The following is an 18,396-nucleotide window of genomic DNA, read 5'->3' on the forward strand; positions in this document are numbered from 1 at the left end:
ATAAATGCTTTCTACTATGCATCTGAAGATATGTGGGTTTTATCTCAAATGCACCATCCATACAGAGATATTTCAAGATGCTAGCCTAAAATGTCTCATTTAGAAGCACACAGAGTGTAATATCACAGAAAAAGTGTGAAAAACATGTAATACGTACAATTTAATCAGAGTATTGGAAGAGGATGGATTCCTACCTGTAAATCAGACCTCAAACAAAAGTATGTAGGATCAGGATGTAAACTAATAAGCTAAAGTAAAGAAAAGCAGCATCACATTCAATTAGTTTGATGTTCTTACCACATTACTGTTCAGGCCAATCCACAAAGGCACCCCATACTTTAATAGCTTTAGCCACAGGAACGAATGACTGTAGGGGTCTAAGATGCTGGAAAGGTCAAACTGATCACGTTTGCAGATTTTTTGTGCATCCTCCCATTGCATTTTGGTATGGATGAAAAAATAACTACTGTTACCATAACGGATAATGCTGGAGGGGGACGAACTTGTAGAAGGCAGAAACTCAGCATCTGTAAAATAAAGGGTGAAAAAAGACCCATATATTTATTCAAAAGGGGATTATGATTTCATTGCAGTTGCAAACAGGAGTAAATAAAAAGCCTTTTTTCTTGATTTCATATTCCCTGACTTAATCAGCATGAGTTAGAAGTACTATTCTTTAAGTCAACATCAGTAATAAAAATCAATTACAAAACTGTAGAAAGGTTGCTGAAAGCAACCTCTGACACGGAGTAAAGGAGCATTCTTTATAGTCCTCCAGAATAGATTTACTGAAATTATTTAGGATTAGATTAAATCCCAAATTCTTTTATAAAATATTATTTTTCATCAAACTAAATTCTTTGCAGAGACTGTGCTGTTTTCCAGGGGTTTTTTGGTTTGGTTTGGTTTTTTGGTGGGGTTTTTTTCTGAGAGAAAAGGAAAACTCCACAACAGACCAGTCCTTAAAAAGCAATCAAATACTTAAATACAGGTTTACACTGCTTTTCAAATTTCTTTTTGGAGATGAATTAGTGCAGGTTCAGTGTAGGTGAGTTACAGTTGTGCTCCAAACAGTTCATGCTACAGGTACAAGACAGTATTTTCCAGAATTTGTATGGAAAGCCTGTGTTTTCAGAAAATGATAGACAAATTAATGGAACAAATATCATGTCAAGGGTCACACTAGACACAAAGATACAGATACAAATTTCAGGTCAGGAAGGTAGCAAAATGGCAGTTCCTGGGAAGGCTCAGCTGAGAGCAGTGACTCTAACTAGACCCTCTAACACATGTGAAATATTTAGAAAACAAATTGTGGATGTATCTTTATTGGAAGTGAAATGATGTTGAAATCCACACAGCCAAGCAATTCACTGAAAAACCATAAAGTCTGATTGTGTTTTAACTAAAAAGACAAGTACCTGCATTAATTTGGCATATATATCCTCTGCTGGTATCACAACTCTCATCAGCCCACTTCCCTGCTTCTTTAACAGGACTGTTTCTCATGACAACACAATCAGCCTTGAGGCAAAAAGATATAAAATAATTTTCAAATACCAAAAAGAAGCAAATACAAAACTGTCAACCCTCTTTTACATATTCAGACACGAGTAATGGCTGTAGTTTTATTCTCGTAACCTTGTATTATTTAACAGCGTAAGTTTTACAATGTTGGAGGTTCTGTTGCTCTTGCACTTCACAGATTTCTTCATGTTGCTCTCTCCTGTGAAATAGTGGGGTGATTAAGCAGACCAGAGAAACTCCAGTATTCTCATCTTTCCAGGCATGCAGCATGGAGAGAAAGGAAGCCACCAACAATTCAAAGAGAAATCACTATTGTAGAAAAACACAGTTAACTTTGCCTCAGTATAAAACCTGGACCCTCAACAGGCAATGCAACATTTCTGACATACCGATCTTTAAGTGTATTGTTGCAAGCTGTAACACTCTACACAGCAAAATGAGAACTGCTCCTGCCCAAAATCAGCCATTGATCTGCCAGTACCACCCTTACAGTGACATTTCAACATCTCTGACATAGACACAATAGCTAGAACTCATGTTAGCACATATTAAACAAACAGTGATGAATGCACAAGGATATGTGTGTACAAATATGTAACTAAGCACCCATATTTTAGTTTATTTACTTTTGTTTTCTGTCCAGGAAGAGATACACAGATAAATACTTCATTTGCAAGTGAAATGCATTGACTTAAATCTTTTAAACTGAATGGTTGCATAGTAATTTGTATTAACCATGATAAATCAGTTTTTTCTAAGGTCAAGCAAACTTAGAAATAAATCTGAGATTTATAAACTAGGGACTTTGTAAGTTTTCGCAGAAGACTTCATAGAAATCCTGCTACTTTTCATTAAAAGATAAAAACATATATTTTTCTTCAAGGAAGTAACATTTTAAAGACGTTTTCTCTTTTGAACTCTGAATTCTCCCAAATTTTCTCTGTCTATTAAGGTAAGAGGGTCAGAGGTGCTACTTTGAAAAACAGGAAAAAGGACTGTATACTTAAAAGTAGGATTTCTATATTAGAAATGGCATTCGAGAGAAATAAAGCTAGTACTATAATGTTCTGTAGTTCCATGGCACAGAACTATAGAAATACATAAGATCAGAGAGAGGAGCTCTGTGAACTATCAGATCAAGAAATAGGGGAAGTGATTTTAATTTCCTTTAATTTTTTTTATTTTTTTTTTTCATAAAACCTGAATGGCCATCTCCTTCTAGAAGGATGCCCTTTCTGCACATGTGACTGGCAGAATTTGTTTCTATGTGAGACTTGGCTGTTTGAAGGGAATGTCTCTAAGTGCCCCTTGCAAGCTACATGCCAACTGAGATACCTGCTAAGTTCAGGCACAGCTGTGATCAGAAGACTAGGAGGATGTGCTCATTCAATGTGCTTTTGGGGCAAATGTCATGAGGCAGGAATCCCACTGTCCTCTTTATCAGAGCTTATGAGAGAATGCAGGGTGAACACAGAAGCACTATAGCCTTCATGGATGCAGAGAACTGAAATCCAAAGCAAGTCTCTGTACAAGCACTCAACAGATCCTGTCACCAGGACACACCCTGTTTGCCTACTCCTGGTCGCCACGTTCCTGGCCACTGCACTCCTCAGGGGCTGCTCTTCTATCTGAGGGGAGTCAGACCACTGTCCCTTTGCCTCTGCCCACGCTGAGTCAGAGCTACCACTCCCCAGCAGCTCTCACTCCCTGTCCAGGGACAGGGGCTGGGACTGACTCCCTCCCACTCTCTGTTTCTCTCTCTCTCGCCTTCTCTTCCTTGGTTTTGCTGAGGTTTTCCTTGTGGTTCAGCCACTGCAGAAGGGCTCCACCAGCACAATCCCTCACTCTGCTGTCCCTTGCCTCAGTGGCTTCACTCATATGTATAAAAGTAATAAGCCAAGCAGTAACATGTCTCAAATCACAATAAATGTATAAATGCAATCTAAAATCAAATTTCAGTGAACAATTTGCAGTTGCCATTTACCTGGCCATCATACGAGTATAAATCCATGCGTCCTGATGGGAAGCCTTTGGCCCAATTGGTGAAGTAAACTCCTGTTCCATCTGTCCAGAGAAACCTCATTTCATGGTTTATATCATTTAATCCAATCCATGTATCAGTAACAAAATCTTTCATATGGAAAGTGAGGAAAGCTAGAGGAAAAAAAAAGGCAAAGATATAGATAAATACTTTTAATGAAGGACAACAGAAATGTCTGGCCTCACTGAGAATGATGACATTAAATATTTTTTCTGAAATGGAGAGCACTTAATTGTTGACAACACAAGCAGGTAAGATTACAAGGAGGTGACTTTTGAATTTAAGGAACTGCGAACAAGAAATGTAACTGGCTTTGGGCAAAATACTTCAGCTAAGTATCTAACCTGGTACTGGGATGAATTTCAAAAGCCTGGTAGAAATGCTTTAAATAATGTTTCAAGACATTTTTGAATCCTAGTCCCACAATTGACTTAGAAATATATAGCTATGTAGATCACATTCATGTTTGATAACCCCACCAGGGTGGTTATTCCCTAATGGCATTGTATAGACAGCACCACTGATCACCTACAGCTTGCACATCTTCACAAGTTATAGAACAGCAGGAGTGTTTCTTCTCTTCCTGAAACACCTGGACAGCAGCCTGCACTGTTTTAGCAGGGAACAGAAGGCACAAGCAACATGCTTAAAATGAGTCTCAACAGAACTATTCATCAGAAGCAAATCTGTTACCACAGCTTTGCCCAGTCCAAGAAGGTGCTTGTGTGTATTAGCTGGTGTGGGTAGCTCACCAGTAGAGCAGGCTAGATCAGCTGGCATCCATCAGCCCCTAATCCCCAACACATCGAACACAGTGATAAAATGAACATGTCACAGCTTTTGTCAACTGCTGCAGTCAGTGTTACAAGCTCGCTTTTCTTTGCAAAGAACTTCTGTCTGCTCTATCAAATGTTTTCCTTCCTTTAGTCTTTTAAAATGAATGCAATTTTTTTTTCCAGACATAAAACATGTAGACTTCATTGCCAAATGTTAGATTTGCAGTTTTGTCAGAAACTATATGAGGAACTTAAGTCTTTATGCCTACATAGCCAGCAATAACAAAAGTTTTGTGCTAATAGCTTTATTGCTCATGACTCTTTTACCTAGATTTCAAGCCAGGTGCATGAACCACCTGAAATCTGTACTATAGAAAGTATTTTTGAGAAGTATTTAACTGTGTATGGAAAGTGGAATTTTTATTCTTCATCCCTTCAAATGCAGACAACATAAGTAGTAAAAAATTCATATCTGCAGTCTAATCTATTTAATTGCTCAGACTACAACATAGACTTGTTTCACAATGGTTGATTTTTCAGTATGCTCTTCCGAGTTCACAAATAGTATGTGTTGTGTAAAATCTGTTTCTCATCACTTTATTATAAAACAGTATTTCTAAAAAAAAATAGTGATAGTAGCATCTACCAAAATCTTCCCCATTTTTTCATTTGAATGTGTGCTGTGTTTATTCAAGCGAGAGGTAATTTCCCTCTGCTCATCTCCCCCAGACAGGGATAAACTTTTTGGTTCATTAAAATAAGTTCTTTTAGTGAAAAGAATGGTACCTCTTTGATGAGTTGTGGGTAGGAGTATGAGCAGTCAAACTTCTGTCTCAAGCTGCCGAGGCTCAGCAAGTTCTAATCCTAAAGGTATTCTGCTTTAGTTAATAGGAAAACCATGCAGCAAGTTAATGCCACCTAGTGAACTACATCATTTGCAATGGAACTTGCTGAGTCCAGCTGGCATCATGTGTAAGCAGAAAAAGCACTCCTTTGGCTGCCAGGACAAATAGACATTGTATGTATACCTAAGCCAACATTAAAATTTGGTAGATTCAGGTGAAGACTTCACTGTAAATTTCTAAAAGTCATGTTTTGGAACAAAAATCAGATGTGCAGTCATTATTATAATCCTGTCCATAATTACACAAATACAATAGCTATCCTGTAAAAATTAAATATAATCTCATCTAGTTGCTACAAAACTATACACAGTACCTTGCACTTGTTCATTAGGGATAGTGGCCAGGTTTCCTCCTAAATTCATGCAAGCTGTTCGTGCAGCATGCCAAATGACACGTTCATCTTCTGTAGATCCAAATATTTTGTAACACTAAAACATGAACAAATTCTCTATATGTTATCTTTACTCAAATATCCCTCATATATTGAAAACCACTGCTTTAAGCAAAGCAGGATGGAGAAAAGGCAGTAAAATAATGCATTTATCTGAAAAAAAGCCTCACATTCATCTTAAAATGAAGGAGCTTTTCTTGGTCCTGGTTCTATATTAAATTAAAGGTCTTAAGAAAGTGTTTTGCTTAACAAGATACATGTTAAATTTAATCTGAAACATCTAGAAAATAAGGAAAAACTGACTGTCAGGTAACAGTGTTAACTTACGCATGACTGAGATTAGTCTGCCTGTTTATTGATTTGACTCTGCAAAGCATACAATGTTAGTCAAGTTAAGGAAGATAAAATGTATTCAGTACTAAAAAAGCACTATGTTTTGGTTAAAAACCATCAAGAGCAAAGTATCAGTACTTCAGGAACTCTGTTTAAAGTCTTTAGGAAATGCATAGCAAAAGTTTTGAAGAAATTACTAGTGAATGACTTTTCTCAGCTGCAACTGAATATGCTCATCCACATTCATTACAAGCATCAAAAAAGCATCTTTCCTGCAAAGCAGTGGCTGGGCAAACAAGGAAAAGCATGCAGGCATCAACCAGCTCTCTGTAAAAGACAGCAATACTCTAATAAAGAATAGCAGTATTTAATAATACCCTTGTTTTGCATTTAATGCTTTGCCAAATATCCAACATGTACTGTTTTTGTTACGGTACCTTATCACGAAAGGAAAGCCAAGTTGGACGACATCCTCTTGGAGTTGAAAATGTTGTTGGAGGAACAGTGGAATTAATGGTACTATTGTGCCTTTCACATATGTAGGGATTCGGATAACCACAGTTTATATCATTCCAAAGCCCTGCATGTAGGATAAATGGGGAATTGTATAACACCACATCCAGAGATGATTAAGTGGAAATGAGTTTCACTCATTATTACACAAAGTGTTTTTAGTTGACAAATCAGATCAAGTCCTCACATTCTCTCACTTTCTTATAATTCTGTATCAGCATCTAGCATAAATATGTCACTTTATACACACTGTAATTACAAAATGTTGAAAGCAGGGTAGAACCAGCTACTAGAAGAAACAATTTTATAGTGTCACTTTAAGCCAAATTTAGTAAAAAATATAAAAGTTATACAGCAATCACAACCACAGACCTCTGTAAGAGTTTCTTCATGCTAGGACTAAAGCAAACACAGGAGCACAAAACTAGTATGTCCTGAATACAATACTATGTTCTTCTATAATAATTTGCAAAAGAAACAAAATGGGAGGAAGGGGTGACTTGCAGAAGAAAAAAACAGTTGTAACACAAACACACAAATAATGAAATTCAGAAACAAACATTAAAAAAAAACTCACCTAAATTCTTATACATAACTACACAGTTTTCATCGTTATTTGCAAAGTTAGGTTCATGTGGTGCCCATGCCAAATAATTCACTGGGGTGCCATCCATCCAGCTTAAGAAAGACAATCCAACAAAACACTTCCTTAACATACAAACGGAACTGCTTCTATGTTACAAAAAGTAAATTTGCGTTATGTTTAATAGAGTATTTCATAGTTTAAGGTGTACAAGATTTTCCTGACAAATTTGCCTCCTTGCCAATTGCACTAAACTTACTCCACGCACAAAGATGTGAGTATACGTGTTGAAGTTGTGTTCACTTTGCATTTAAGCAATATGCTGACTCTTTCGCAACTGATAGGATGATACTCACAATAATCATTCAAGTCAACATAAAAGCAAGACAGTTTTCCATTATGAGAGCACCCAGATGCTCACCATTTCCCCCAAGTCCTACAGTCCTTGTATCTATTACAGAAATAAGAGATTGTATTGACAACACAGTAAAATGCTTGGTCTTTCTCCCATGCAGATGAAAAGGACATAACAAAGCACCTACAAGGGAAATTCCTGTGACATTATTCCCTACCATAAGGAAAAAAAAAAATTAAAATAAATTAAAAACCATGTAGATTAAACAACAAAGAATTAAATCTTAACTATACAACCAAACACTTATCAGGAGATATATCCCTGCTGAACTGCGACAGAGGTGCCCAGGTTGACCCTTCAGACACATAAACAAGGTACTTCACTTAAAAGTATATTCATCTTAAGGTCCCTACAAAAACAATTGAATGATTGAGACATGTCCTTTTCAGAAGGTGATCTGGCCTACCTAAGATCCTACTTATCCTCTGGAGGGTTCTCATTGTCACTGTGGATAAGAAGAATCAAGAACTACTAAGCATCTACTCAGGCACTTCAAGACCCAGACTGAACAGAAACCAAGCCTCAAAAAGAGTCACATGTGAAAATCAGTATAGTGCTGCATAGTGACATTCAGAAAAGCTTGCAGACAACCTGCTTATCTTCCCAGTGCACCTGAAGTTATATGATGGCAACAGCTATCCTGATTCCACAAAATAAAAAACGTTGCATTTTTCCCTTTATTACAGTTGGCTTCTAATGGTTAAGCAGAGGGAAAAAGAATGCTTTCACCTACCAAAAATCTTCTATATTTTGAGTTAGCATCTATTAATATTTTCAGTATAAATCATTAAATGAATTAAACTAGAAGTCCTGACTAAAAATTCAAAATACAGTATCTGCCATGTAATTTTTCTCCTAGCTTTGGGTGAATTCTATGTAGGAAACATGCAGTATTTCTCCTGAATAATCTGAAACTAAAACAATATGGTATTTAACCACTTGAGAATACAACCATGTTTAAATTAAGCCTCAAAATTAGGTACATACTTTGAAAATCCATGCCCTATTGAGTTAACTTGTTTGGTCCCCCAGACTACAAAATCCTAAAACAAACAGTAAAGTACCATTCTCCAAATAGCATAGACCTGGCGTAAACTCCTAAATAGGAAGGTAATGCACTTATATTGTTAAAGAATAAGACAAATTCTAAGGTTGTTGGATCTACTATACTTTCAGTGATATCAAGGAGAAATTCCATTTACTTGAAAGGGAGTTGTTCTACAGAAAAAAAATCACCAGTATCTTCAGGAAAAACTTTTTAAATATTCCTTAGATTAGCTACATTTTATTGGACTAAGAACAAGGCAGACAATAGTTGAGAGCAAAATTTTTTCCTGCTATAATCCAATATAGAATAACAGTTATACTAGTAGGGTTAGAATGTCTAACAACAGAAATAGGATTTTTTAAAAAAGGGTATTAAATGTAATGGCACATTGGGGTACATTTACTATAAAATATATTTTATAACCTTGACATTCAAAAAACATGCAAGTCCCACAGAATGCAGAGGAAAAACATTCTAGTTTGCTTTGACAGGCCACAATTTCATCCAAGCACTTCATTTTTTTTGCTCTGCTCAGTACTTTATTTTTAAGCCCAATGGAAGCTTGGTGATTCTAGTTGGCCTACCTTGTCCGTTGGTCAACACTCAGTTGTAAACCAATGAAATATGAATCCGTTTTGCCATTTTTCAAGATCTAGAATGTAAATATTAAAATTGTATTAATGTCCTCTTTTTATAATAGAAACATCTTGTGTTAATAATGAGTAATATATATGTCTGACTGACAAAGGACATGAATTGTTATATTCTCTAGCTACAACATTTAAGTTAAGGCAGCTCACAGGGGACAGTCCACAGTCAAACCATTGGCCAAAAGGTGGGTCACTATATCAGTACTTCTCACAGTCTTATGTCAAAGTCACTGAAATCAGCATCTTTTAAAAGATGCTGATTCTTAAATCTGACTTTTAAGCACATTCTTTATTTAAAGAAGTTGGTCTCAAGACACTATGAACAGGCAATCAACCCCAGCCATCTAGGAATTATCATTTAGAAGCTCTTTCTCATATTAAAATCCATGCCTCAAGCTGGTTTTCCTGCATAGTTATATTCTCCTAAGGAGAAGGAGACAAATGGGCTAAGTTGAAGACCAAAAAGAGGCTGCTGGGTAGACTACATCCCAGATACACTGACAAGATCATAGGCAACATTCTGAGTGTTACATGAAAGCCAATATCTATTTTGATTCACCGCTTCAGATAACTTGAGTTTATCTGCTGATAAACTTCATTATCAGTTAACTTACCTGCCTTACAGAATTGTAGCTCACAAGTATAATACTTCTTGCTAAAATGAAGCCACAGACCAATTAAAGGTAAGCATTAAGATTTACCTTAGCACATTCCCAGTTGTGGACAGATATAATGTGGGGTAAATGCAACACTGAATATGAAAAGCAGACAATTATCTGTTTAATGTTTATTGTGCTTATTTCGATACAAAATTCCAAACCAAAATTGTGCTTGTCTTGGATATGAAACAACCTAAAAATAGACCTGAGTTTGTTCTTTGTATTAATCTCGCTTAATGCTACTAAAATTTCACTATCATAAAATTTGTAGAGAGAGCATCAGAGTAGAAATTATTTGTGCCTATGCTCACTTATTTAGGATTATTTATTCCATAGTATTAATTATTTTTCTTACATATCGCCAGAGGAACTTTCTTTCACTTTCATTCTCAATGACAGCAAGGTCGCCAAAGTTCTTCTTGCAGAACTCCCGACCTTTTTCCATAGGAACACTCTCGGTGCTGAAATAATATTGTTTGTCTCCATGTATAATCCATCCATCCTCAGTAGTCAGGTATTCTGTAAGATAAATGGTAAGCTAACTCTCAATGTTCCAGAAATACAAGACATGCTTATTAGTAAAATTTTTAAAATGCTTTTTGATGTACAAATACACAACTACTAAAAGCAGTAACACTTACGGGGTGCAGGAGATTCTGTTGGTTCTGGCTTGACACTTGCTCCTGTAAGGAAAAAAAAAATAATTAAAATATTTTGATTGTACAATTTCTGCTGTAAAAGAAAATATTTACTATGATTGATAGGCAGGATTTTCTATTGACATGGAATTTTAAGGTTTACATAAGAATTTAACACAAAAAAACCTAGAAGGAACTACATAGCCCAGATCTCTTATTTTTGTTACATTATTCAATTTCAAATGCATATTCGTCTTCCCTGAGGCTACAAATGTAAGCTATTCCTAATGTGCAAGGTATAAAACAGGTGGGGTCCTATGAGAGCTGAGTAGAGGGGGAGAACCACCTCTTTTGATCTGCTGGCCACGCTTCTTTTGATGCAGCCCAGGACATGGTTGGCTTTCTGGGCTGCAAGCATACACTGCTGGCTCATGTTGAACTTCTCATCAATCAACACACACCATAGAGGACGACAAATGAGAAGTTGCTCCAGCAGGGCACCAACAGCTCTGTATCTGTAAATGCATTGAAGACATGTAAATCCTTATAGAATTTCTATATTTTACATTTCACAGGGAACCATTCTGACAAACAGGTTTTAAAATTTTTTGTTTCTTAAAGTTCAGGAAAAAATCAACTAAGTATCTTTTGTTATTATACTAATACACCGGATTAAGAGATACCTTTTCTTATCTGGCAAATCCAGCCATATAGATAATCACAATGCCTGTCATTCCAAAGCATACTGGAATCACCACTGATCTCTGCACAAAGTTCAACTCCTTGATAATTATTGGGTTCTCCAAAGCCCCAGTTTTCATACCTCACCTACAACAGAAAGAGTTTTGTGGAAATTTTGTTATACAGAAAGAAAACAACAGAGAGAAGAAGAAGACAGCATCAAACCACAGACCTACAATTTATTCCTATTGCCAGTTTAAAAACGTAGGTAAGAGCAAACCAGAAACTCCTTGTGCATATGCTGACATTCAAAGGTTTTTTTCAGATTGCTATTGGACTCCAGCTTAGCTACCAGTTTTTTCAGATCACACTTGGAAAAAGAATATTGACATTCATTATAGGACACAAATTCTGCAAAATTCATCTAGTAACAATGATAGGGCATGCTACAGGCTGATATTAAATTAGTTTAAAAATCCCGTATGAGTCAAATAGTAGGACATTATTGAGACACAACAATGTTGGCATTTTTCTCAGAAAAATATTAAAATATTGAAAATATGGTAATTTTCCCGTATAAATTCCAGTTTCAGTTCTGGTATGGTAAAATTCCATCAATATAATTTGACCAACCTTGCATGAAATACACTTACATCTCCAAAACCACTTTTGTTCCTATGGTTTATATCTTAGTCTAAATTATAGTCAAGTCACACTGCCATAAAAAAACTGCCTTCAGCTCCATAGAATGTAGGCCAATTCAGATAAAGATCTAATTACCAAAGGTCATAAATACTAAAGTACTATTATACTCAAAAAAATATTTTAATTTATAAAAGATATTTTTAGGCTACACAAATTTTATTTTCTTGTTGGCAAATTTTCTTATCAAATATCAGTATGTTTTAGCCAAATAAATTGACTATGCTGTTGCAATTCCTACACCCTACAGTAGAGGGTTATGAGTAAGCATAAAATTTCACAGAAACACATACACCACACACACTTGAGAAGCACAGGGAATGCAAAATAACAGCTGTGGAAAATTAAATCACTCACAGGAGATCCATCACTCCAAACAAAGCCATCATCAGGATTCAAGTAATACAAGCCCATCCAGAAATGTTGGTTGTAATAGCCATTGTTCCTAAAAGAAACCCTCAGAATATTAAATGTTCAATTTCTAAGAAATCTAAACATAAAACCAAAACTCAGAAGGGCATTACAATATTTATATAATCTATCATTTACAACAGTTAGTAAGACTGTCTATAAATATTTCTTAAAGCTGTTGGAAACAATAACAACCAGGATAGAAATAATTAAAATGTGACCACTTCTACCTGCTATCATTATACTTTAACTCAGACCAACTGAAATGCTGAACAGTAAAATGTCCAGATCCAATCCAACTCCTGAAAATAAGATGACATATTACATTTATATGATGGTTCAATAGCTACTGTTGCTCCGTTAATCAATCAGCTCTGTATTTTCTCTGTGAAGGCACTTGCAATTTCCAAACACAGTTAATTGCCGCAATTGAATCACATTTTAAACATAACACCTTAAACTAATTATTGACTGCAAGAAGACACACTTCACTGATTTGTCTGAATTTATTGAGTCAATTTGTAGTAATGCTGCATCAGATACGTCTTCCTTACCATAAGTAAATAGCTGGATTCTAGCACAGCTGCAGCATTTTGCAAGGCTGCCATTTTTCAGTTTTGCTTCCTGGTTGGACAGGGATGTACAAGTTCATTGAGGCCAGTCTATTCAGGTTATATTGCAAGTGTTACCCTTTTAAGAGTATTTGATCTCATTCAGAAATCTCACACCTGCAATTTGCAGTTCAGGGACTTACCTGGCCCATGTAGGAAAAATTAAAAAAAATAAAATACAATAAAGTAAAAGAATCTGGAGGTGCTCCTTCTTTCTGATTACTTCACAAAAATGGCAAGCCATCAATACATTGAACAGATTCATATCACGACCGTTACCCTATTCACACACTTTCTTCTCTGAAAACAACTGGTATCTGTGGTAAATGAAATATTTTACAAAGATCAAACAGCCAATGAAAGTGAATGGAGGACCACACCCCAGATACTCACGCAATGGAACGCCATATCACGTACTGTTCTTCTTTACTATTAATAGAGGCCAGATCTCCTCCTATAGCTCGACAAAACTCTTGAGATTCAAGCCATGTTTTCTTTTGCTCTCCTTTTGAAAAAGGCTAAAGAGAGCATTTTGCAATCAGACAAAGTAGAGCATATAGATCACAAGATCAAGAATCATCAGCTACCCAAAAGCAACAAATTTACAATTGTATTTTTCTGTGAGGATTACAGAAACTTTGCATTTAGGATTTATGAGTGTTCATCTCTGTGAAACACAGAATCATAGAATCATAGAATCATAGGGGTTGGAAGGGACCTCGAAAGATCATCCAGTCCAACCCCCCCGCCAGAGCAGGGTCACCTAGAGTACATCACACAGGAAGGCGTCCAGGCGGGTTTTGAATGTCTCCAGAGAAGGAGACTCCACAACCTCTCTGGGCAGCCTGTTCCAGTGCTCTGTCACTCTCACAGTAAAAAAAATTTTTCTGATATTCACCTTAAACCTCCTTTGCTCCAATTTGTATCCATTACTCCTTGTCCTATCACTGGTCATCACTGAATAAAGCTTAACTCCATCTTCTTGACACTCACCCTTTACGTATTTGTAAACATTGATGAGGTCACCCCTCAGTCTCCTTTTCTCCAAACTAAAGAGACCCAGCTCCCTCAGCCTTTCCTCATAAGGGAGATGTTCCACTCCCTTAATCATCTTTGTGGCTCTGCGCTGGACTCTTTCAAGCACTTCCCTGTCCTTCTTGAACTGAGGGGCCCAGAACTGGACACAATACTCCAGATGCGGCCTCACCAATGCAGAATAGAGGGGGAGGAGAACCTCTCTTGACCTACTAACCACACCCTTTCTAATACACCCCAGGATGCCATTGGCCTTCTTAGCCACAAGGGCACATTGCTGGCTCATGGTCATCCTCCTGTCTACCAGGACGCCCAGATCCCTTTCACCTACACAGCTCTCCAGCAGGTCAGCCCCCAACCTGTACTGGTGCATGACATTTTTCTTCCCCAAATGCAAAACTCTACACTTGCCCTTGTTAAACTTCATCAGGTTTTTCCCCGCCCAAGTCTCCAGCCTGTCTAAGTCTCTCTGAATGGCAGCACAGCCTTCTGGTGTGTCAGCCACTCCTCCCAGCTTGGTGTCATCAGCAAACTTGCTGAGGGTACATTCTGTGCCCTCATCCAGGTCGTTGATGAAGATGTTGAACAACACTGGTCCCAGTACCGACCCCTGAGGGACTCCACTAGTCACAGGCCTCCAACTAGATTCTGCCCCATTGACTACAACTCTCTGACTTCTTCCTTTCAACCAGTTCTTGATCCACCTCACTGCCTGATCATCAAACCCATACTTGATCAACTTATCTACAAGGATGCTGTGGGAGACAGTGTCAAATGCTTTACTGAAATCAAGATAGACCACATCTACCACTCTACCATCATCTATCCACCTAGTAATTTCCTCATAGAAGGCTATGAGGTTAGTCAAACATGACTTACCCTTGGTAAAACCATGTTGACTGCTCTTGATGACCCCCATCTCCTTGATATGTCTAGAGATAGTGCCAAGGACAAGTTGTTCCATCACCTTTCCAGGGATGGAGGTGAGGCTGACCGGTCTATAGTTACCCGGGTCCTCCTTCTTGCCCTTCTTGTAGACTGGAGTGACGTTTGCTATCCTCCAGTCCTCAGGCACCTCTCCTGTTACCCATGACTTACCGAAGATGATAGGCTTAGTATGAGTGTCTTAAGCCAAGTTAGAACACTGCAGTGCTGACAGGAGTATCTGCTGCAAGACAACAACTAGAAGAAAGTCACTTAATCTTAACTGGATGGGAAATTGAGATCAGATCCGTCCAGAAGATGGGACTTCAACTGAACAAACAAAACCATAAGCATTCTCAACAGAGAAACGAGCAACATACTTACTTTAAAACACAAACTAATGCGACTGTTTGAGTCCCAACCTTCTGGACACCGGGGAATAGGAGTTGTTGTAGGAGGAGGTGGAAGTGTCACTCCCTCTGCCCACACTTTGCATAGGAACTTTGCCTTTTCTTCACATTTTATTACATCCCATAATCCACCTGCAATTCCAGTCCTCATGGCAACGCAGCCTGGCTTTCTTCCTGGTTGCAAAAAAGAATGCACAAAAGCAACATTTAGGGGGTCATAAGAATTTAAAAAACTTCATATTCTATCCTAACAGAGATAAAGTCTTTGTACCGAGTCAAAAATGTTTCTAACGCTAGAGCAGGTCCAGAGCAAGCCCAAAATAATCATCAGAGGGCTGGAACTCTCCCATGAAGAAGGCTGAGGGAGTGGGGTTGTTCAACCCGAAGAGAAGGCTCCAGGGAGATGTTATTATGGCCATTCAAAATGTAATGGGAGCTTATTAGAAAGACACAGAAAGACTTTCTACCAGGGCCTGTAGTGACAGGACAAGGGGCAACAGTTTTAAAATGAAAGAGAGTAGGCTTAGATTGGACATAAGGAAGAAACGTTTTTATTGTGAGGCTGGTGAGACACTGTATCAGGTTGCCCAGAGAAGCTGTGGATGCCTCATCACTGGAAAAGTTCAAGGTCAGGTTGGACAGGGTTTTGAGCAACCTGGTCTAGTGTAAGATGTTCCTGCCCATGGCAGGTGGGGGGGCATAGATGATCTTTAAACGTCCTTTTCAACCCAAACCATTCTGTGATTCTATGATTCTAATTCATGAAAGAGAAAAAAACAACAACAACAAAGCAAAAAATTCTGTGGCTCATCCCTATCTGAAAGACTGTATTGTTCCTCACACCAAATCACCTCTAGTGGCTGATTGGCAACAACATAACCTGTGATCCAACAAATTCTTCCCTAAAACTGAAGATATGGATAGAGATAGTTTCTCAAATGTGTCTAAGTTGACTATGATTTTCAGAAATAAAAGTGCTATGTATAGGCCTAATATTGACTTTATGGTCTACATAGCCTTACTACTCCACCTGGCACATTCAATTCAGCATTTAGGCACTGAAATTAAAGAGATTCAGAGGATCTCCTGAAAGGCAAATGCAACACACCAGAACCTTGAAGTCTGACAACCACCCCCTTTCTGATGTGACCATGTCAGAGATGAAATTACTTCCCACACACATAATTATATTAGAACACCAAAAAAAATAGCAGTGTTCAATCACAAAACTTTTTATTTACTAATAAGGAAATAACAGTTAATCTGGTAAAGTTATTAATTACAAGAATATTAAACACAAATCTTCCCTTGGCTCTCTTGTCCTCTCCTACACGTTCTCTCAGGCCAGAGATGCTTCATACATGCTGTGATCTCACACACCTCAGAACACGCAGTGAGCAAGTGTACTGTGAGGCAAAGCTGAACAGGCAGGACTTGTAAGCAGGGCACAGTGTGCCTGCAGGAACTGCTCTTCCACAGTAAGACAGACACTGACTTTTCCAAAAGAGATGTAAACCAGACTTTTTTCTCAATTTAAAGTTTTTTTCAAAACATGGTAAAAACTCGTTTTGACACTAAACAGGAAGTTAGCAATAGTACTGCACACTTGAGAAAGCAGCCAGAAATATTTGAAAGCAATTAGTCATTATTCATTCAAGCAAGGGCTAAGGAGTGAAGTAAAAATAATCAAGTAGTAAGCAATATATTTTGGGCCATGGACTCACAAAACAGTGTAGAGCCATACCTACCAGGCATTTCAGAATTCCAGTGTGTAAATAAGACAGATTCACCATTAGTCCACTTGAATGTTCCCTTATCTTCTACATCTGAAAGTCCAATCCAAAAGTATCTTTCTGTTCTCAGCCCAACCAGGCTAGTCAGATAGGCTTGTTCATATCTGTTTAAAAGAATGCAACTGTTGAATTAATACTACTAAATTTATTTTTTAAAGCTGTAAAAGGTTTATATTTTCTCAGAATTCAGTGTAGCTTGGATGGATTTATTTGAACAAAGCATACAACAAATATTTACATAATAAATATTTTGTGAGCTTGAATACCAGAGTATTCTACCTTCTCTCTGGATGTCCAGTAAAGAAAGTGACACGATCACAGACTGACATGAAACCAGTGGGAAAAAAGAAACCTGACATGGCCTGTGTGTTACACCACTGTATTTTTTGAGAGTTTCTAGTACTCTTGTATTTTAATGACTTCTTGTTTTGGGCAGATCCAAAACTGGAAAAATTATCTCAGCCTTATTGAAGAAATATACAAAATAGAGCTAGAGTAGCACGACACAAAATTATCAAACTAAGGAACCCCACAAATTAGATCCAGTGATCACACAGGAAAAGTTAGATTTGAGAAACAAACCAATGCAGAGTCATAGTTCATTATGGTGTTTAAGGAAACAGCTCTTAAGAAATCAAGTAAACAAAGTAAGTCTCCACTTAACAAGGTACATACAGTCTGAAGACCACTTTATTGTTACATCATTTTATGATAGCTGCAGTACTACCTACATTTAGAGAGCTACCACCCATGACAGCTAGGGTTTTCATACTGTAACATATCTATTTAGATTATATAGGGGAAAAAAATAAAGAGTAAAGTATCAAGCTGACTGCAAAAGAAATAAGCCTTGTTTCTTAACCCTAATTTTAATTTTTTACAATATTCCACAATCAAGAATGTGTACCAGTTGATCAGAAATTTAGCATACACTGAACCTTGCTTGAATTGTGATGGATTCTCAGGTATCAAGTACTTCTAACATCATTTCATTTCTTATTTAAATCTTTTTAAAGTAGCTCAAATCAGAGAAGATCAGATAGGTAAAAATTATATCCTCTTGCTCATTTGAACTCAGAGCTCTGTCTCGCCATTTAATAATCAAATTGGATTCTGCATCCCTCACTCAAGGAAAATCCATCCTCAAGCCACTAAAATTAAGGAAATAGAAAACATAATTCTATTTTTCCTTTCCATAACCTTTTATATCAATACTGATTTTATATTTTTACTATAAACTGAATTCCTAGATTTGAATACACACGCAAAAGCTGTGATAAGTTCTGTATCTACAGATAGCTGTCCTCTAAAGCAAGACTTCTGTCCAGATCAGAGTTTTTATTTTGATAT

The 18,396-nt window shown here is 37.3% G+C and overlaps 1 protein-coding gene across 4 annotated transcripts in view; it reads right to left on the reverse strand.

The window, feature by feature from the left end:
• Positions 1–18,396, reverse strand: part of LOC127380465 (macrophage mannose receptor 1-like) — a 63,357-nt gene that overhangs the window by 12,034 nt on the left and 32,927 nt on the right. For all 4 annotated transcript variants that reach the window (XM_051609407.1, XM_051609409.1, XM_051609408.1 and 1 more), the window contains 14 exons: positions 17,002–17,150; positions 15,228–15,427; positions 13,278–13,402; positions 12,220–12,307; positions 11,163–11,307; positions 10,483–10,524; positions 10,197–10,360; positions 9,117–9,184; positions 7,064–7,164; positions 6,411–6,553; positions 5,563–5,677; positions 3,512–3,681; positions 1,422–1,524; positions 298–527 (listed from right to left, as the gene is read on the reverse strand). In XM_051609407.1, coding sequence (XP_051465367.1) covers positions 298–527; positions 1,422–1,524; positions 3,512–3,681; positions 5,563–5,677; positions 6,411–6,553; positions 7,064–7,164; positions 9,117–9,184; positions 10,197–10,360; positions 10,483–10,524; positions 11,163–11,307; positions 12,220–12,307; positions 13,278–13,402; positions 15,228–15,427; positions 17,002–17,150 — 1,843 coding nt within the window. The remainder of the gene's footprint in view (positions 1–297; positions 528–1,421; positions 1,525–3,511; positions 3,682–5,562; positions 5,678–6,410; positions 6,554–7,063; positions 7,165–9,116; positions 9,185–10,196; positions 10,361–10,482; positions 10,525–11,162; positions 11,308–12,219; positions 12,308–13,277; positions 13,403–15,227; positions 15,428–17,001; positions 17,151–18,396) is intronic.

This window comes from Apus apus, chromosome 2 (assembly GCF_020740795.1).
Source record: "Apus apus isolate bApuApu2 chromosome 2, bApuApu2.pri.cur, whole genome shotgun sequence".
NCBI classification, from domain to species: domain Eukaryota; kingdom Metazoa; phylum Chordata; class Aves; order Apodiformes; family Apodidae; genus Apus; species Apus apus.